The following is a 22256-nucleotide window of genomic DNA, read 5'->3' on the forward strand; positions in this document are numbered from 1 at the left end:
AATGACTTCCACAAACACTTGAATTTACAAAAAATAGATTCCAGAAACTAAAACACAAAAAATAAAACAAAAAACAAATGTACTAAAAAACGCTTACTTATCCTAACAGTTACTGATGAGTATGCCATTGTAAAGGTACAGAACAATGCATGCAGGCAGAGACACAGCAAATATCAATGTCATTCCCAGTCAAGAGCTCACTATGTGATACACAAGGTGCTGTCCGCCTCAGTCTCTATCTTCGTGAAAAAATTAGAAGTGATTCAGATACTGATACAAGACAGAATTAGAGTTAGGGATAGATCTCAATAGGAGATGGATCAAACACAACTAAACTGAATGTGAAGTTTTATATCTTGTCAAAAGTCAAGCACTTGTGTGCTAAAAAGAAGACAGTATGAATTGAAAGCAGCATATTTCCTAAGATTTAACGTCTATCAATTTAGAGCTCAATGAGATTCAACACTGAATATGGTTGCAAAAATATAAAAATCAATCAATCTTTGGCTCACTTAATAGAAGTAAATGAGGGCACCAGGGCAAAGATAATTCTATTCTATTAGTTAGATTATATCAGGAGTACTTTGTGCAACTCTAGTAGACTTCAAATATGACAAACAGAAATGAGTCCCAGAAATATAAGAAATGATAAGGGATTTGAAACCATTTCATATGAAGAAAGGAGTAGCTTTTAGACTATAAAAAGAGCAAAAGGAACAGTACATCTAAAAAGGATAAATTAGTTTGTATATTTTATTACAATTTTTAAAAAAAAAAAACATAGTAAACTACAGCACAGGAGAAGACATGATGACTTTCTTTGGTATCACTAAAGTGACTATAGTAACAAGTGAAAAATGAAACAAAGATCATAATTACCATTTTGGCATAATGTGCATTCAACGGGTCAGCATACTGAAGCAAGGCTTGAAACTGATTATTCTTTGTAAAGGTGATAATCTTTAAGACTGTGCCAAATTTAGAAAATATCTGGAAAAAAGTTCACATTAGGTTAAATTTAAGGGAAAAATTTAGCTAACTTATCTTTATAAATACAACTTGATTCATAAATCTCAGTTTTAAATGAAAATTATATCCTTTATTAAAACTACTGGTACCAAAATTACTTAAATCAAGCTTAAGATGTTCATGTTCTAACACCCATACATGGCTTAAAACAGTGTCTGACATACAATAGGAACTATTTAACCTATTTTATAACTTGTCATAATTGGCACAGTACTGAAACAGAAGGTTACAACAGGAATTAATTAGTGCTATGAGATAACGGTGTTGCAAAGCATATACCTGGAAATGGAAGAGTCACACAGATCAACTATTTCAGCCTGAGAATCAGCATCTACTTCCTGAAATTTTTATAGAAAGTAAAACTACAAAATATTCAACAAAATGAAGAACAAAATGTCCAATGCTCTATTAACTCATCAAATAGCCATAGAGAATTGTTGTAAGCTCTGAAAAAAGTCAGGAGTGAACAAAGTAGAAACAAGAATCTCAGCAGTGGTTCATCAATTTTACACAACAGTACCATACTAATGCAAGATCTTGATAATAGGGGAAACTGTGTGTCTGTGGGGGTAAGGAGGTATATATATTCTGCTCAAAGTATTCTGTGAACTAAAAATGCTCTAAAGAATTCTAATAAAACAAAATGTGAAACAGGAGAAAAACTAGAAAAGGCAGAAAGAGAACGGGGGAGGAAACCACAAACAAGCGGAGTTAAGTAGGAAAACAGTTATCAAGTTGGCAGATACATGTCCAGATATATCTTGGCAGATATATAAAAAAGCCACTTTAAATGCCAGTGTTCTAAATACGCTAATTAAAATACCGAACTGTTAGAGTGGGCTTTTTAAAACGCACATGCAAGACCCAACTCTAGGTTATTCGAGAAAAATCCACTTTAAATATAACGACTTAAGCTAAAGAGAGAGAAAGATATGCCATGCTAACACTAATTTTTAAGAAAAGCTGGCAGAGCTATATTCATTTCCTACAAGGCTGACCTCTGAAGAAAAATTATCAGGGATAATGAGGGATGCTATATAAGATAATGGGAGTCATTTATCTACGAAGACAGAACAATCTTTAAAATGTATGTGCGTAACAAAAAAGAACCAAAATACTTAAGAAAAAAAGCTCTTAGAACTACAACAACACTATTGTTGGAGACTTTCATAATATCCCTCCAATGCAGACTTATGGATAAGTCTGTATTGAGACGGTGAACAAACGTATGGATACCAAAGGGGAGAGGGGTTGGATCTAATTAACATTTATAGAATAATATATCCAATAATAGCAGAATACACATGAACACCAAGACAGACATATTCTGAGCCATAAAGCACACTTAAATTTAAAATAATAAAAATCATACAATGTATATTCTCAATTATAGATTTAAATAAGAAACCAGTAACAGGAAAAAACACCTAGAAAATCATAAGGAAGGAAGAAAGGAGTCTCTGCTCTTGCAAGCAAAGACAAGACAATAAATAAGCAAATAAACAACAATACCTGGTCATACAAAAGTGTTTTGTTTTAAAAATAAAAGGGAAAGGGATGAGCGTGATGCAAGTTGGGAAGGTGCAAGGGTGCTCAAGGAAGGCCTCTCTGAAGAGTCTTTGGAGAAGGAATTAACAGAATGAGGGGAAGGTTTCCTGACAGACCCCTGGTTACCAATGCTCTTACAACACTTGTTCTACTTCCCCAGCACAGTTCACGGCCAGGGTTCCTACAATGCATTATGCTTTCCTCTGATGTCTCATTTTACATCTGGATTTTAAGAAGCCAGAAATGTGTCTTGCTTCTTAAACCTAAGTATTCCCTATGCTGGTAAGAATTTGCTGTCATTACATACTATGTATGTGTTTCCTTAATAGGCAAATATCCTGCTTTTTTATTATCAGAATGAATGATCAAGAATAACTATCCTAGAGGACAGGCAACAAAAGAAAAAATAGAAAAATTCAACTACATCAAAATTAAAACTCATGTTCACCAAAAGACTATCAACAGGATTGAAAAAAGGCAACCCACAAAATGAAAGACAATATTTGCAAATCATTTATCTGATAAGAGGTAATATACAGAAATATGAAAAGAATTTCTACAAGTCAGCAACAACAAAAACCCAATTTAAAAAACAGGCAAAGGATTTGAAAAGAACTTTATCCAAAGAAAGGGCTTCCCTGATAGCTCAGTTGGTAAAGAATCCTTCTGCAATGCAGGAGAGTTGGGAAGATCCCCTGGAGAAGGAAAAGGCTACCCACTCCAGTATTTTGGCCTGGAGAATTCCATGGACAGTCCATGGGGTTGCAAAGAGTCGGACACAACTGAGCGACTTTCTCTTCACTTTTCCAAAGACACTTCACTTCTCCAAAGACAATCAAATAGCAACAAGCACAAGAAAAGATGCTCAATGGCAACTCGTGTCCATCCACAGATGAATGAATGAACAAAACGTGGTGTATACAAACAATGAAATATTATTCAGCTTTAAAAAGGAAGGAAATTCTCACACAATACCGATGAACCCTGAAGACACTGTTATGTGAAATAAGCCAGTCTCAAAACAGCAAATGATGAGTGATTCCACTTTTATGAGGAACCCTGTCGTTGTTTAGTTACTAAGTTGTGTCCAACTCTTACGACTCCATGGACTCTAGCCTTCCAGGTTCCTCTGTCCATGGGATTTCCCAGGCAAGAATCCTGGAGTGGGTTGCCCTTTCCTTCTCCAGGGGACCTACTTGACCCTGGGATCAAACCTGTCTTCTATACTGGCAGGCGGATTCTTTATACCACTGTATAGAGTCAAACAATTCTTATAGGAGATCAACAAGACTACTTTGTGAAACTAATTTGTCTTGGAAAGGGTCACTAGAAAATTGCATTCTTAAAGATGTAGTCTGAAGGCTCTCTATTGAAATTTAAGATGTTTTAAAAAATATATAATTTCATTATGGTCATACTTCAGAGTTCAAAATGTTAAGACCTTAATCCCTCATATAACTCTATTTTGAAAAACACTAGGAAATTTTTGTTTTGCTCTTTTAATGAAAGGTTTGGTCTTATAATAAGTACTTCCTCAATACACCCTCATATCCTAGAGAATAAAGTTTATAAAATAGTACCACGGACTTTCCTTGTGGTCCAGTGGTTAACAAACTGCCCTGCAAGGTTTGATCCCTATATTCCCCTGGTCGGGAAACTAATAAGATCCCATATGCTGTGGAGCCCATGTGCCACAACCAGAGAGTCTGCGTGCGGCAATCACTGAGCCCACGCACCACAATGGAATATTCCACGCGCCGCAACTAAGGGCCAACACAGTCAGATAAATAGATAAATATCTGTAAAATGCATATGTGTGTGTGTTATGGTTACAGTCTCAATACAGACTTATGCATTAAGTCTGTATTGGAGGGATATTACTAAAGTCTCCAACAATAAATAGTGTTTTTGTAGTTCTAGTAGCTTTTTTTCTTAAATATTTTGGTTCTTTTTTGTTATCCATATATATTTTAACACACACACATATACTTATGTGTATATATATAAAAGGAGATATATTTAACTGCCTAACTTCCCTCCTTCATACTGCACACAGGTACAAGCCAGATTACATTTTTCCCTGCTTAAAATTCCTCACTATCTCCTCATTATCCACACAGCAAAATCCAAGCTCTCTGGTATAACGTACACAATCTCTCCCTGGTGTACCTCTCCAACCTCATTTCCTGACACTATTTCCCACTATTTATTTACACGTTTTATACTATTAACATCAACAACTATTTACACTATTTACATCAACAACTACAGTAGTTCTCCAGATACACAAAGCGGTTTCAGACTTCTATGCCTATACATGTGGCTTTTTCCCTGTTCCTGTATCTCTTTACATAATGCCTAGGAAATTTTCATTTATTCTCTTTCAAAACTCAGCTCAGCAATAATGCCACCAGAAAATTCTTAGCCTCGCCCAAACCTCAATAGAGTTCATTTTCTTTACCAAATATTTTTATCCCCATTTGGCCTCATACAAATACTTATCTTGCTGTTTTACTTATATTGTATTATACATTTGTCTACATATGTCTTCTTTAATTAGACTGAAAGTTCCTTGAAGGTACATTGCTTGTCTTGGTCATTTTGTTAGCACTGACGACAACTTCCTGGCACATACAAGGCACAGAGTAAAAGTTTATTATTAATTGATTAAAAAAATTATACTCTGAGACCTGACTGAAGAATAATGGCAATATGCAAATTTTAAAATGATAAACATTTCTTTTGTAAATTATCTTGTTAACGAAGTAACAAGAACATATAGCTTGCTCTAAAATTTGGCATTTTTATACTATATTATGCTATAGGACCTAATTAATTTCCACTTAATCTTCAGATTTTGTTAATGTTTAGATCCCTTTCTCTCATTTAATTTGAACAACAGCCTGAAGCATATCCTCCCTGGCAGATGTGTTTGGCTGTATAATTTTCATCTGAATGTGCTAAGAGAATACAAATGTACTCATCTGGCTAACCATGCTCTCTAGAGCTCCCTGGATTGTATTTACTGAGGAGCTACAAAGATCAATCTGATATTAAAGTAAGCAAACACCAATATCAGGGAATTCAGCAATGCCTTAAGTGTGATTTTTAACAACTTTTTATAATTATCAAAACACTTATTTTTAAATAGATTTGGCCTCAAAAGATCACTGTTTAGGAAAGTTCAACATATATTTTTATTGATTACAAGGTCTTTGACAACTTCCCTAATATATATATTTTGCTGTCATAAATACAAATACACAGAGACTCAACTCTTGATATGTCTTGCGCATTTTAATCTTTTCAGACTTCAAAATGGGACTAATAAAATACAAGAGATCAGATTCTGGTAACATTAATCTTCAGGGTGAGGAAGATTAATAAAGAGTGATAATGAGAACTTGCCAGAAACTGAAACTGTTCACTAGTATTCACTTGAAAAAAGCATTATTCATACTAGAAAAATAGCAAGCACATTAGCCACAATTTGTTTACAATAGTTTTTGTAGGCAACAAAAAGGGGACTTAAAAATTAGAATTTGGAGGCTTCCCTGGTGGCTCAGTGGTGTAAAGACTCTGCCTGCCAATGCAGGAGACACAGGTTCGATCCCTGATCCAGGAAGACCCCACACACTGTGAATAACCAAGTCTGTTTGCTGTGCCCTAGAGCCTGGGAACCACAGCTACTGAGTGAGCCCAAGGGCTGCAACTACTGCAGCCCACACGCCCCAGAGCCCGCACTCCACAGCAAGAGAAGCCACTGCAATGAGAAACCCACGCGCTGCAATTAGACAGCAGTCCCTGCTCACCACAACCAGAAAAAAGCCCACAGAGCAACGAAAACCCAGCAGTCAAAAAGAAGAAATAAGTAACTTTTTAAATTAGAATTTTATATTACTAGTGTTGATTCTTTTATTTGATACAATAATAATTGATTTTTGCAAGCTATTTATCTTTATACTTCGATTCAAAAAGGACTTATCTGTCTTTCATCCTGAAGAGATTCATCTATTGGACCTCTGTTGGACATAACTAACACCACACACGATGGTACTTCAAAGTAATAGATTCCAAAAAAATACTGTTTTGCCTTACTCCATTAGTAGACAAAGAAGAATGCAGGGCTGAGTTTACATAATGGATCACTTGATGAATGCCTTCTTTACCTACAAATACGAAGTGATGCCATTCAATCCCGCAGCCTTAAGTGCCAGTCATATGCAAATGATCACCAATTTTCCAGTCCTGAATTCTTACACTCAATACAGACTTATTTCCCAAATGTTTCTTCAACATCTCCCATTGGATGTCTAACAGGTATCTCCAACTTAAGTTGAAAATATACTCTTGATTCCTCCCCTATCTCCCACCCTTGCCCCACATCTTTCCCCTCCTCAGTCTTTACGATCTAGTATAAGATGGCTCTGCTTTACCAGAAGTTTACATCCACAATCTGGAAAGCACTGATGGTTACTCTCTTTCTCTTCATAACTCACATCTACTCAACCCATCAGCACATCGTTCCAAATACATATGTAATCACCACTTCCAGTGCCCACGTCCCCACCTGGGTGACCACCAACTCTCATCTGGACTATCCTCAGAGCTTTCACTTATGCCTATGTGTGTGTGTTAGTCACTTACTCGTGTCTGACTCTGCAACCCCATGGACTGTAGCCCGCCAGGCTCCTCTGTCCATGGAATTTTCCAGGCAAGAATACTGGAGTGGGTTGCCGTTTCTTTCTCCATCACGTATGCCTATAGTTCATTCTTAACATAGCAACAAGAGTGATTCTGTTAAGACATTCAGCCTGTCATCTCACTCTTCTACTCAAAATCCTCCATGGCTTCCTATTTTACTCAGTGTAAAGATTATAAAGGCTCTGCATCATCAGGTCTTAACCCCTTCTCTGAGCCTATCAGTCATAGCTTTCGTATTTTTTTATATCCAATTTATTAGTCTTTTTTCTGATATTGGAGTACATTAAGCACACTTCCATTTTAGGGACTTAGCACTTGCTGTTCTTTCTGACTAGATCATTATTCTACCACATATACACATAATTTAACACCCTCACATTCTTCAGGCTTCTGCTCAAATGTCATCATATTGTAAATACTTCCGTCACCTGAAACTTCTCTCATCTGAAGTAGCACTATTACCATCTCAGTCACTCTTAATTCCCCACCATGAGCTGAAGGAAAAACACTAGCTTCCATAGATGTTAGAGAGCAGTTTAGCTAATGTCAACTCTTCAGCAGAGAATACAGAAAAATTTGCTAATTATAACATGTGCAACCAACTCTACTCTTCCATGTATTTCCCAATCACAATATTTATCACATTCCATGCTATTACTTACATCTTACCCAGAAGGCCACAAGAGCAAGGATCTGTTTCTTACAAAGCAACAGCTTCTTACTAGCATCTGTTAAGTACAGTGAACACTTCTTGAGAGCTTAGTATGTAACAGGCACTGCTCTAAGTGCTTCAAATGCATCAACCCATGAAATCCTCATAACAAATGTGTAAAAGAGATACCATCTTCATCCCCATGATATAATAAGAAAAAGACACAGAAGCAGCAAGTTTCTTGCCCCAGGTTATAGAGGTAGTAAGTGGTGGAGCTAGGGTTCAAACCAGCTCCAGAAACTGTACCCTTTACTACTTTGCTATACTATACTTAAATCGGTTAATGGAAAAGAGTGCCGAGGGTTAGGGCTTAGTTAATGTAATTAGAGAAAGACACTCGGAGGTGAATTTGAGCTGAAAATGGAATGATGTAGATTCAGCTAAGTGGCTAGGCCCAAGAAATAGAAGACAGAAATGGACTAAGACAGAAATATGAAGGGTAAGAGGAAGAGGGTCAAAGAGCCAGAAAAGCCGGGGTGCTAAATAAGCAGAACAGTCAGGAAGTGAGGTTACAGAGACAGTGAGAGGTCTGATATGGGGGCATTAAGGGCCCTGGTAAGGAATTTTGCTTTTTGCAACAGTACTGTGAAGTAGGATTCAACAAGAGACTGCTATTACTAAAGGGCTGAGAGTCCTATCCCAATGGTTACCATTGAAGACTCAGAAATACTTCTCTTCACTTGAAGGACCCATGATCTTTAGAGAAAGAAACAAGGTTTGTTACTGGTCTCAGCGAAGTGACAAATGGAATAACAAAACAGGACCACACAACCTGGGCTAAGTGCACTGCTGACTGATAGCAATGTTGAGCCACAGGTGCAGTAACATCTTTTGAGAAGCAACAGAAGTTAGCAGCAGCAGCTACAGTGCTACAGGAGCAAAAGCAAACAGAAAATGCTGATGGATCACAGAGAGCTCGATGCTACTTGGGGGGATGAACAGAAGAAGTGAAAATCCATCAGGACAAAGAAGCCAATCAAAGTAACTGCTGAACCCTTTTAGGAAACAACAGTGGCTATGAATACCACTGCTAAAGCCCTCCACAGGACATGCTTCACAAACGTACGTATTTAGAACACGGTACTCAGGAAACTATTATAGGGAATAGAGTAGGCATAATAAATGGTATATTTTGGTATTTACATGCATAGCATGTGAACCATGTGCTGTGCGTAGTCATTCAGTCATGTCCAATTCTTTGCAACCCCATGGACTGTAGCCCACCAGGCTCCTCTGTCTATGGGGATTCTCCAGGCAAGAATACTGAAGTGGGTTGCCATGTCCTCCTTCAGCGATCTTCCCAACCCAGGAATCAAACCCAGGTCTCCTGCATTGCACGTGGATTCTTTACTGTCTGAGCCATCAGGGAAGCCCAACATGAATCATATTAGGAAATATATCTGAGCTCTTATCACCAGTTGGTACAATGACTGCGGGGAAAGTAACAACTTCTAAGGTCCCCACTTTCCTTATTTGTAAAATGTGAGAACAGGAGAGGATACATTTCAATTCTTAGATATAAGTGCACACATACGACCCCCCATGACTCTTCATTCAGTAGTACAAACCCAAAGGTTTAGAAAACAGTTAAAATGATTCTAAATTGGCCTAGGGTTATACTGTTTAATATTATATATATTGAGATATAAATATGAAAATAAGCATATAATGTTTCAGTGCTTTAAAATAATTTTTATATATAGGTTGTTAAGTATAATGAAATGGATACTGGAGATGACATCAGGAAGCTTGAATTCTGACTGGTTCTTCAATTATTCTTTACAATACTTATCAATTATTGGAGATTTAGTTTTATTCACTACAAAATTATGTAATAACTAGATGACAGATCTTGCAATTCTTAAATTCCGTCTCTTCATAGTAGGCCATGATGTGGTACACTGCCTCTTATCAAGACAGTTTAGACATAGTAATGGATAGTCTATGAAAGTTATGTTGAGAATCAGTATTTAACTTGATACTTCCATATTGCATGTGAAGTTACTCATATCTTCCTTTTAAAGTTTTAAAATAAAAGTGCTCAAATGTATGGAGAAATCTATAGAAATAAATTTGTTGTTTTCTATATTGATGTTACTTTCTCAGGAATAACTAGTACCAATTTTTTTTTTTTAACAGGAGTCTATGCTTTGTTCATTTTCATGCTTAGGTATAAAAACACAGAATTCTTACATTCCTTTTTAAATCAAGTTATTTAGGTTAGAAAAAGGAGGCTTTCAAAAACTATCTCTAACTGACACTATTCCTTGCATGAAACAGGACTTTTATTATATAAGTAAATACATTAACCAGAATCAACAACCTGAAAAACTAAAGACAGAAAACATTAAAAGTTACAGAGGTCATAATTGACCCTGCTTTCATAAGCATGTTCCTCCTTACCTGATGAAGAACTTCCAGGGTAACAGGATAAAAGAGGTTTTCAATAATTATTCGGAGCACAGGGCTCTGCCCAGGGAGGATTGTGCCTTCATTGGTAGGCGCTCCAGGAAGGGCCAGACTTCCTGACTGGACCGCACTGACAGCCTGCAGTGCAGCTTGGGCTCTCTATATAACAATCCAAAATGAGAACTTGTGGTTACACAGACACATTATATAATCCTTAGTTGATGTACATTAATATGAAGTACTATGGTTAAATAAAAATATACATATCTGTTAAACTTTCTCTGGATGCATATATCCTAATACTGTAATCAGTCAAAAATCAAAAGTCTTGTTTTCTTATCACAGTGACACAATATTTAATAAAATTGCTTAAATTTACTTGAATAAATGAAAAAAATACAACCAAAAAAGAAGAAAACTTGTATATATCTTTCATATCCTCATTTTTTAATGACAAAAGGGAAGAAAGCAATGTGAAAGTAACATTAAAGACCACTTTAAAAAAATCACTCAAATCCCTCTTCTTTTTTCCTCTCTGAACAACTGAGTTCTAAAACCTCTGGGTGGCATATGATAGGCATAAACAAGGAGGAGCCGTAGTGTTTCAGAGTCGGGCAGGGAGGGCATCCTGGCATGGAGCATCAGAGCCTGAGCGAAAAGAGGAAGGTATCCATGTGCCTGGCAAGGGGAACCTGAGCCCAAACAAGGTAAGTAAGGCATCTGTGACTGGGAGGCTCACTGCCAGCTGTCAGAACCTGGGGAGCATAAGAAGGGTAAGAAAGATATCCAGAGGAGAGCAGCCTAGCCAGGATTATCAGAGCCCAGGGAGAGTCAAGAAGAGGGCCACAGAGAATTGGGGGCTTCCCTGGTGGCTCACTGTTGAAGAATCCACCTGCAATACAGGAGATGCGGGTTTGATCCCTGGGTCGGGAAGATCCTCTGGAGAAGAGACTAGCTACCCACTCCTCCAGTATTCTTGCCTGGGAAATCCCATGGACAGAGGAGTCTGGCGGGCCACAGTCTATGGGGTCACAAAAGAGTTGGACACTACTTAGCAACTAACAAAAGCAGCCACAGGGAATAGGTAGCCAATGTAGTAAAGATAATTCGAGTAGGGAGGTCAGTCCATGGGGCCTGAATGGAGTAAGGAATTCAAAGGGGGGGGGGGGGGCAGCCTGGTATGAGGTGTGAGAATCAAAGAAAAGGAAGGCAGAAAAGTTTCTAAATATGATGCTCTATTAAAAGGAACCGGGTGCTCTAAAAAATGTCTAGTTCTAAAACTGGAGCAGGAAAGCACAAGATGAGTGTACAACATTTCCAGTTTTGTGGGGTTTTCTTGTTGTTGTTTTGTACCGGAATGCAAAACAGTTTTCAAAGAGCAACAGAAGCAAGCCAAAAGGACACAGAAGACAGCTTGAAAGGGGCTCCCACTGGCATTATTTGAGAACCAAAATAGTGACTGTAACAAATGAAAACCCATCAAATAAAACAGGAAACCTGCAAGTCCACAGGCTGATAAAAATTGACAGTTGATAAGGAACAGTCTATTTACACTGCTAAAGTACCTCCCCTCAAATACTCTTCTTTCCTCCTTTGTAAGTCATAACTTTACACTAGAGAAGCCAGGCAAAGAGCAGTCAAATCAAGTGATCAAAGAGCACACCATCAGCAATGCAGCAAATTGAAATTACGTGCCACCTGATACGATGCAATGAGAGAAAAAGAGCATTACTTCTGTGATGTTCCTGTCAAAGGTGCATACACTGAATCTTATCACAGGAAACATCAGTCAAACTCAAAATGAGGGATAGCCTAGTAGATGAGTAGCCCATAATTTTCAAAAGTATCAAGGTTATGAAAGTTAAAAAAAAAAAGAACTTACTGTTTGAGACAAAGGGAGACTAGCAGATATGATTTCTAAATGGAACACGCGACTCTGAATAATGCTTATTCTGCTAGAACAAACATCACTGGGACAACTGGCAAAACTTGAATGGGGGCTAAGGGTTGGAGGGAAGTAATACATCAGTGTTAACTTCCTGATTTTGACCAGTGCATTCTGGTTTGTAAAAGAATATCCTTCTTTGAAGGAAATGCACACTGAAACTTTGGCCAACAAAGATACGCCAGATTAATAGTTTTTTCCCAAACGCCTCAAGTAATCAGAACTTCTTCGTATTGTATTTACGACTCTTTTTAAAAATTTTGTGACTGTCTCAAAATTTAAAACAATTATTCAGGTGAAAAGGGGGAACTGAAGAGAAAAAAAGCATGGTTAATAATTAAGCTAATAATTAGTGAAATTAAATGTAAGTTTAATCAATCTTGTGTTCTGTACTTACAAATTTCCTAACAATAGTGATAATGAATAAAATGTTTGTGCCGAAAAAATGAAAAAACATCCCACCACTTTAATGCAGATTCTTTCATTTCTATATCTTGTATTCACTTGCAATTTTAAAGACCACAGTATTGTGTCACAGTTCTTTGTTATTTTATATTAACATTTTTTTTATGACTTTAATTTTAGTTTACTATTTATTATACCACCTTTCAAAAGTGGGATGAGTAGCTTTTTAACATTTTGTTATGAAAAATAACATTAAAATAAATGTCTTTCTGAAAAGTGGCAGTCTTTTCTGTATGCTTAATAACTGAACAACTTCCACTTTTGTACTTATATACAACTCCTTTTAAACCGTTTAACATTTTCTGCCATACAAAGACTTTTACGTATCAAGTAATACTCAAACTGCCAAATGTTCAGTTTCCAAATCATCTCTGAGAACAATATATGAATAATTTGAATATTTTATATCATTAAATACATATGCGCCTGTAAAATCAAGTGTGTGATACTGAGCACCCCAATTCTGCTTCACACGTAGCAGTTTACCTATTTTATACTGGGCTCCCCAGGAAAATTTTATTTGGAAAACAGGGTTGTACTGCTTTTAAATTTGAAAATTGGCTCACAGTCCCACAGTAAGCCTTTAAATAGGCAATGATGAGGTTTGGAGGTCATTCAAAAAAGACTCAATTAACACAGGGATTAGAATTAGCAAACAAGAACATTAAAGTAGTTATTATATCTGTATCAAGTGCTCGCGCACACACACACACACTCACTCACACGAAAGGTTAAGCAGAGACATGGAAGACAGTATTGTTCAATAGAATTTCCTGTGATAATGAAAATATTCGACATCTACAGTATATTGGATACTAGTCACTGGTGGCTAGTGAGCACTTGAAATGTACCTAGTGCAACTGAGGAACTGAATTTTTTATTTTTTTTATTTAAATTTATTCACATTTAGCTAGCAGCTGAGGGCTTCCCAGGTGGCTCAGTGGTAAAGAATTCACATACCAGTGCAGGAGATTTGGGTTCAATCCCTGGGCAGGGAAGATCCCCGGAGGAGAGCATGGCAATACACTCCAATATTCTTGCCTGGGGAATGCCATGGACGGAGGAGTGTGGCAGGCTACAGTCCACAGAATAACAACAGAGTCGGACATGACTCAGTGACTAAAGAACAAGCGAGCAGTTACCATATTAAACCTACTGAACAAGCTAGCAGTTACTCACAACTTTAGAATGGTTAGGAACAAACATCAACACAGTGAGGCTCTCAGTGGAATAATGGTTCCTTTTTCTCTCACATCAGGAAAGGAACCATTATTCAAGATTTAATCATCCTATCAAAACTAAGCCTGAATAACTGAAAGTAAATGTAACCTCACTGACATTTTTTTTTTTTGGCCACACTGGGTGGCTTGTGGGATCTTAGTACTAAGTGTGGAGTCCTAAGCACTGAACCACCAGGGAATTCCCAACCTCACTGACTCTACTTCCTTATCTACCAATCATTCAATCAATTCTTTTTATTAAATAATTCTATATATATGCTCACTACTGCTATATTACAGTTATTGTTGCTATTGTTGCAGTTTCTCTTCCTTCACTCCTTCTTTGGCATAAAAGATCTCACACTGGAGAAATATGAGAAGATACGGTATACACTGTCTTAATCACTCTACAGTTGTCAACATACTCCACGTGAGTACTTCACAGAGCACTGTCCTAATCACTCTACAGTTGTCAACATACTCCACGTGAGTACTTCACAGAGCACTGAGTACAAAAGTCTCCGCATTGCAGGCATGCAAAAAAAAATTTTCTGACAATAAAAATCTGAGAAAGATTTGCTTAATAAGTAACTCTAGTTTCAATTTTCAATTACGCAAAAATATTTAAGGAAGAAAATGAAAAGTTAGAGGGACACGCTTCACTGAGGACAAAAGAAAAGTGAGGGGGAGGAAAAAGAAATGTCTTCTTAATATGAAGAGATAGTTCAGGTACACAGAAGACGTATTTTCTGTGTATCTGCTGCTAAACATTACGAGGCAGCAGAATTTTTATTATGGGAGATAATTTTTCAATGTTTCAGCCACAAACTGTCTGGAATGGTTACATTAATTAGTAGTACAGGAAATAGCAGTATTGTGAAGGAAAAACCAACAAATACTTATTGAGGTTGGGAACGTATATATACTTCATGTAAAATTTAAATATGCCTAGAAAATATAAAGAAGGTATTTCTAAAGTTGAGATAGAAATGAATATACAACAAAATTCACAGATCTTTAAATGTTCAGTTTGATGATTCTGGGGGAAATATTTTAAGGAAAAAATTTTCCATGGTCATCATTTTGCAAATTTATAAATTTATACCTATAAGATCAAGAAAAACTGTCTATACAAAAATGACTGCTACTAATACAACCATTTCTCAAATGCTGCACCTCAAAAATACCATCTAAAACTTTTAGCTCTAATTTTAGTTTAAAGCAAGGGAGGGAAATAGTTGATATTCACCTGACCCTCTGCCAAGTATGTCCATAAGTATGTTTTGGGATATCTTGCTCTTCAGAGAAGAAAAGAGAATGAAACAGTAATTTATCAGCTTCTGAGGGCTGTAAGAATAAAAGAACATCTGGTACCTTTCATTAATACGTATGTAAACAGGTACCTTCAATTTTGACTTCAGCTTTTGTGTAGGACTCTGAATAAAAGAAAACCATTATTTTATCAAAAGTCAATGCAAAAAATGGACAAAAGTAACAAAATGGCAAGGGTACTAGGAAGAAATCAAGGCTATCTAAGAATAAACTAGGTCATTTGGGCTGGCTTTGGTTGCCAAGCAACTGGGATTTCTCACTGTTTCCCTTTAGAATAATCCAGTCTTTAAGAGTTTTATTAACTTGTCTGTTTCTTCTTCAAGACTTAAACATAATTAGGAATCACACTAATGACAAAACTGCATGACTTATACAAAGGAGAACTGAAAATTCTACTGAGAGATAGGAAATAAAATATAACTTCCTCCTCAAAAGGATTAGTTAGCAATATAGATATGTTATTATCTCTATATTAATCTATAAAATCAAACCAATTCAACTGTGTTTTGGTGGGGACAGGAGTTATCAAAATAATTCTAATATAGCCTGAGAAATAAACAAAACGTATTATACATTTAATTTCTAAAAAGAGAGGGGAAGAATTGAGCCTTGCCCTACAGTAGATTAAGCCACAGGGACACTGAAATAGGAATGGAACAGAACAGAATCCAAAAGGTAATCCAGATTAGACATAGACTGCATACCGCGTGAGCAGCACACACGAGGGTAGATGGAGGTCACGCGAGCAAAATGTGCAGTCATGTCTAACAAGTATGTTTATCCATGTTGTAAGTAAGCAAAGCCTGTGTACAGAAAAGGAGAACATGACTAAGGACAAGTTTTACGTGAATGGATAATAAATGGGTTCCTCAACCACAACAAAAGAGAAACTGGTCAGTGGGAGTAAGTGAAAGACCCTAGCCTCCCTCTCCATCCACAAAACAGTCTCAACAAAGATTTAGACACTAAAATAAAGACAACCAAAACATTGACGTATCAGAAAATATAGGCAGAAAAAAACTTTTTAATCTTGCTATACTGGGTTTTTATGAGTATGGTACCCATGTCAGAGATCACAACACAACTTAAGAGACTTGACTCTTACATAAAAATAATTTTAAAACTGAATTAGCAAACAAAATTCAGAGACAGAAAACAGAATGGCAGCTGCCAGTGGGGGTAGGGGGAAACGAGGAGTCAGTATTTAAAGGGTACAGAGTTTCAGTCTGGGAAGAGGAAAAAGTCCTAGAGATGGATGGTGGTGACAGGTTGGGCAATGTGAGTGTATTTAATGCCACTGAAGTGTTATTCACTCGCTTAGTAATTTCTGACTCTTTGCAACCCCACAGACTGTAGCCCACCAGGCTCCTCTCTCCATATTCTCCTGGCAAGATTACTGGAGTGGGTAGCCATTTGCTTCTCCAGAGTATCTTCCCGACCCAGAGAGTGAATCAAATCTCCTTCATTTCAGGCAAATTCTTTACTGTCTGAGCCACCAGGGAATGCCACAGAATGCCACTTAAAAATGATTAAAATGGTAAATTTCATATTATATACATATTTTATCACAAATGAAAAAATGGGGAGGGAAACTGCATTAACAGAAATCACTATAAATACTTCACAAGTTATTACATAAAAGTAAGTAAAACAATAAGATATAATTTGTTAACTATTGTATTAACAAAAATAGACAGGAAAATTGCTTGCTCATATGTTATCACTGGCACCCTGAATCAGCAAATAATCTTTACAGAAAGCGATATTGCAATGTGTATCAAAACATAAAACATACACAGGCTAAGTACCAGCAATTCTGTTGCCAGAAACAAAAACTATAAGATAATGCTGCAACTGTGCCAAGATATATAAGAATGCTGCTGCTGCGTCGCTTTAGTCGTGTCTGACTCTGTGCGACCCCATAGGCGGCAGCCCACCAGGCTCCCCCGTCCCTGGGATTCTCCAGGCAAGAACACTGGAGTGTGTTGCCATTTCCTTCTCCAATGCATGAAGGTGAAAAGTCAAAGTGAAGTCGCTCAGTCATGCCCGACTCTTAGCGACCCCATGGACTGCAGCCTACCAGGCTCCTCTGTCCATGGATTTTCCAGGCAAGAGTACTGGAGTGGGGTGCCATTGCCTTCTCCTATATAAGAATGCTACTACAGTACTATTTGTAAAAGCATAACATTGCAAACAATCTCAATGTCTATTAACAAGAAACTGGATAAATTATGGCTGTCCTTTTGAAGCAAGTATTATGCAGTCATTTAAAAATGATAAAGTAATAAAAAGTAAAATAAAAAGTATGAAGTAACTGTGTATTTCTTCTCATGAAAGATCATCACTGACCTACTGCAGAGAAAAAACAGTAGCTCTTAAAACATTAGGATTCCACTCGTGTAAAATTATATACACAGACAAAACCTGAATAGGGAAGGGTACACAGTAAAATGTCTGCAAAATGTTAATCAGTTATACCTAGGTAGCTGGATTGTCTTTTGTTTTTTGTTTTTCTGGATTGTCTGAATGTTTTACCATGAGCATGTATCCTACTTACAAGGCAATGTTTTACTTAAAAAATTTTATACATTTAAAAATATCTAACATTTCATTTACTCAAGTTTAGATAATTTATTATATGTCATTAATATGTCTTAGAATAAGTTAAGGATTAGATGCAGGAAATGTGATTGTTTTTAAAAATGTGGAAAACTAGAATTTAAATTCAGCAGCTTGCATTATAATGATTTTCAACACAGAAACAAAGAGCTGAAGGAGTTCTTTTGCCTAGCACAAGACTATCAGGGCCAAACAATGCTCTCAGCATAATATAAAACCTATTTTTTAAAATGTACTTGCTTCGTGGATAAATTTTTCCTACCCTTAAACTACTTCAAATTACTATTTTAACTACTTGTAAAATCAACCTGGAGAGACAGAAAAGTTTCAGTATGAATTATATCAAAACTGGAAAATGAGGTAAGAAATGTTCATATTCTATATTCCACATTTATCTTGGAGAGTCAAAAATCATTTAATTAACATATTTATATAAACTCTTATTATAACAATAGGAGCACCACTCAACTTCTCAATGCCTTTGCTACATATTCTGTAAAAAGAAAGGTCTGACTTTAGATCTGAAATTTTAAGAGACATTAACAAGGTACTTTCCCCCCCTTATGGAAACAGTTTCAAGGGAAAACTGATTGCCTGCCACTTCTAAGGCCATATCCTCAAACACAGTTTCAAATGGCAGTGCTTTCTTATTGGAGTCTTTGGATAAGAATTTATATATACAATCTTTATCAATAGAGCATCTCATGATGAAGGAAAACACATGATTTTTTTTCCACTTAAAAACAGAAAATTAGTTATTATATCATGTATTCTTACAACTGTTTTTATAAATGATATTAATACTTACAGCTTGATTAGGCAGATTGTCAGTCTTAAGTTCTCTGTGATTGGAATACTGAATAAAAACAGGCTGGCTTCGAAGGTGAGGAGTAACAGGAGTGTAATAATTCACCATAGTAACAGCAGCTTCCTCAGAAGCCATTTCTAAGAAAGCCTGCAATAAACACAAGAAAGTAAAGTGAAAGCTCCTGTTTTTGAAAGGCAGCTAAGAACTATTTTGTCATTCTAGCTTGTTCTAAAACTCATGCATTCTTAACAGAAGTCATATTGCCCCCAAGGGGATGAAAAGAATGTTGTTTCTAACTGTATCACTGGTAGTTACTGAAAACATATTTGACAAAAGTTGGGTTCAATAAAGGATTTGGGATCGGGAAATTGACAGTTGACTAAATAACTCTGTGTGGTTTTTGGTCTTCTTCTTACTTCGTTTTTTTCTAAAATTTAGAAACAACTAAAAAAGCAAAAATAAATATGTACATCACTACTATAAATAGACGCGTTCAGTTTCTTCCTAAAAATTTCTCCAATGATCTGTTCTTCTTTGCCTTTTTATGAATGTAACTAGAACATTCATGTGCCAAGGCTCAAATTGTACAAATTAGGGAAATGGGAGAACATCCTATATTAAGTCAATATTGATTTGATTTGGGTCATTCAAGTGACCTTTTTTGGCTATTGGTAATCACTGTACTGATATTAGCTATTTGAAGATGAAAAAGAACTGAGATGGAAGAAGCTCCTTAGGATCCATGTCTCATTCTGTTTATGGCTTCTCCTCACCATCATAAATCCCATTAACTTATGTGACAGGAATTGGATACTTACAGATCTTCAAGGTGGCAGATTTTATCACCCTGTCTCAATGGTTAAAAAGATAAAACATATACTAACAGTTCTGGGCCCTAACTACCTCTAAGAACACTTCCAATTTAAAGTACAGGAAGAATTCATGATCCAAATCACTATCTTCAAGGAAAGAAACAGATTTTAAGTCATTTACAGTATCTAAAAGGTACAAATGTCCATGATACACTTTAAAGCTTCTATCCAATTGTATAAGTAATACAGTTTTTCTTATATTTCTAAGAGAAGTAGATAAAAACGATCAAGGTAACAAAAATAGCTATGCCAGTATTTCCCAACTATCTGGTTTTTTAAAGTCATCTTTTCAACATAGAATTTGTAAACTGTACATTCTAATAATATTCACCATATGGGGAGAGTCTCTTCCTGTAAACTCCCTACTAAATGTTGAGACTCCTGCAATGTCACACAAAGGAAAGGCTGAACAATGTCTTTGGATATTGTGATTCTAGTCAGGAAATCATTCCTATACGTAGATACAACCTAAAACTTCGTATGTTAAAAATAAAATTTTCCACATGGAGTCCAGTAAAAGACTTATTTATGTTTTCCCAAAGTATCCAGCCAAGGATCAACTTTCATAATGTAGGATGAAGAGAAAATCAAAAGTCACTACCCACAGAAAGGCTGGTGAAAAAAACCCTTACTCTATCCTCAACACTCCACCTCCAAGAACCATGGAATGATTATGCCTACAAGTACTACTATAGTGACTCACATCAGAATCTCTTGCTGAAGTAGATTACTAACAAGGTATATTCTGAACAGGATTTAGGATCAAAAGACAAGCAATTAACAGCAATCAGCACTATAGAAAAATATAAACCTAGAACCAAGCAGAAACAAAGGAAACTGTGACATTGCCTGCTGCCTCTCAGAGTTATCTGACATAAAATATACGATATACTACATGAAACATACTAATGTACGTAACACGTGCCTGTTAGACATCAGACAGCCATTAGACATGGTCATGTTGGCTCTTTTCAAACTGTGCAAACCATACTATTCTCAACAGTGGCGTCTGTAAAGAAAATTAAGATCCAAGTGCCTACATTACCTCTAAAAGATATAAGAAAAATGTATAAACACAACAAGGACTGAATACTAAGACATACTACTTAACTTCTCCAGTTCTTAATAACCTCAACTACCTTAAACAAGGCTGTTAATTTAAATAAATAGTTTACTAAAGATAGAGGTCTGAATCAGACGTCATTATCCAATCTTGGATAGTAAACAATCTCTTCTGATAATCACAGGATATTTTCATAAACCATTTTGTAATTAAGAATGTAAAATATGTTTGGTCAAGATAATAAATAAGAGAGAATCCTGTTTTCCATGTAATTTTTGTTTATTGCTTCCTGTCATTAAAAATGTTCTATTTTTAAAAGCTATGTAAATAGAACAAAATTTAGGAAAAAAGTTCAAGAAAATAAAAACCTTTCATTTCTTTTATTTTGGCTGCACTTTGCAGGATCTTAGTTCCCCCAGCAGGGATTGAGCCTGCACCCTTGGCAGTGAAAGCACAGAGTCCTAACCACTGGACTACCAGGGAATTCCCTTAAAAATAATGTGGGTTTTTTTTTTTTCCCACTAACACCCAGAAATAAAAATTGTGGGTCAATCTTTAACACTTACATACCTGGCTTTTTCCTTTCAACATCAAAAGATTAGTTACTTTGCCAAATGGTAGACCTAATGATATGACCTCTGCTTCGGTGACATCACTTGGAATTTTGCGAAGATGGAGAACACGGGAAGGCGAACAGGGAGGTCTATCTCCTTTAAATTTCTTGTTGTCATTCCCATTAGCTAAAAAATACAAGATTTGTTTTTTAATTGCCGAAACTAATTTGGGTTGACATACTACATTAACCATATCATCACATTTGATCTTCCAAGAGTTTCAGGTTTTGAAATTCAGGAACTACGGGACTGATGGGAGAAGAGTAGAAGACAGTTGAAAACAAAACCATCTGCTTTTCAATGAGTGGTTTTTTTTAAAATTTTTCACTGCAGGTATATTTTTTTAAAACTGAATTTGGATTTTAAACTTCAAGAAAAAGTGCTTGATATATGAATTACATATGTTGAGGTACCAAAAACCTCTAAATGGTCAACTATTTGTTGTGAATAGAAAACAATAGTTATATCATCTTTAATTTATCTTAAAAGATGCTTTTCTAGTTTGTCCTGTTACTAATAAAACAGAATAAAAACTTTTAGGATAGATGGTAATAAAAATTTCATGTTTATCACACCCTACAAGGATTTAAATTTGAGATGCATTTTTATGAAAATAAGTTTATTTCTCAGGCATACAATTTTTGCCAATTCACTTTTTAAAGTACTTTCAGAAGCTAAACTGTGATTTCCTTAGGATAATCCTATTCTTTATGATATAATAGGCAGCTCTTGACATAAGTATCATCACCTTTTAGAAATGCAAATTTTAAGCCTCATTTCAGACCTACTGAATCAGAAACATCCCAGTAACCTGTGTTTTTAAAAGCTCTCTAGATGATTCTGAAGCAACCTAAAGTTTGAGAACCACTGTTGTAATCCAGTATGCCAGTTTATAGCCAAATTTTATTTAAAGCTT

General features: G+C 36.1%; 1 protein-coding gene across 2 annotated transcripts in view; it reads right to left on the bottom strand.

The window, feature by feature from the left end:
- PTBP3 (polypyrimidine tract binding protein 3) overlaps window positions 1–22256 on the bottom strand; it is an 86262-nt gene that overhangs the window by 22352 nt on the left and 41654 nt on the right. For both annotated transcript variants that reach the window (XM_052644482.1, XM_052644481.1), the window contains 4 exons: window positions 21297–21466; window positions 18792–18938; window positions 10397–10561; window positions 880–990 (listed from right to left, as the gene is read on the bottom strand). In XM_052644482.1, the coding sequence (XP_052500442.1) occupies window positions 880–990; window positions 10397–10561; window positions 18792–18938; window positions 21297–21466 (593 nt within the window). The remainder of the gene's footprint in view (window positions 1–879; window positions 991–10396; window positions 10562–18791; window positions 18939–21296; window positions 21467–22256) is intronic.

Source organism: Budorcas taxicolor, chromosome 8, assembly GCF_023091745.1.
Source record: "Budorcas taxicolor isolate Tak-1 chromosome 8, Takin1.1, whole genome shotgun sequence".
In the NCBI taxonomy this organism is placed as follows: Eukaryota; Metazoa; Chordata; class Mammalia; order Artiodactyla; family Bovidae; genus Budorcas; species Budorcas taxicolor.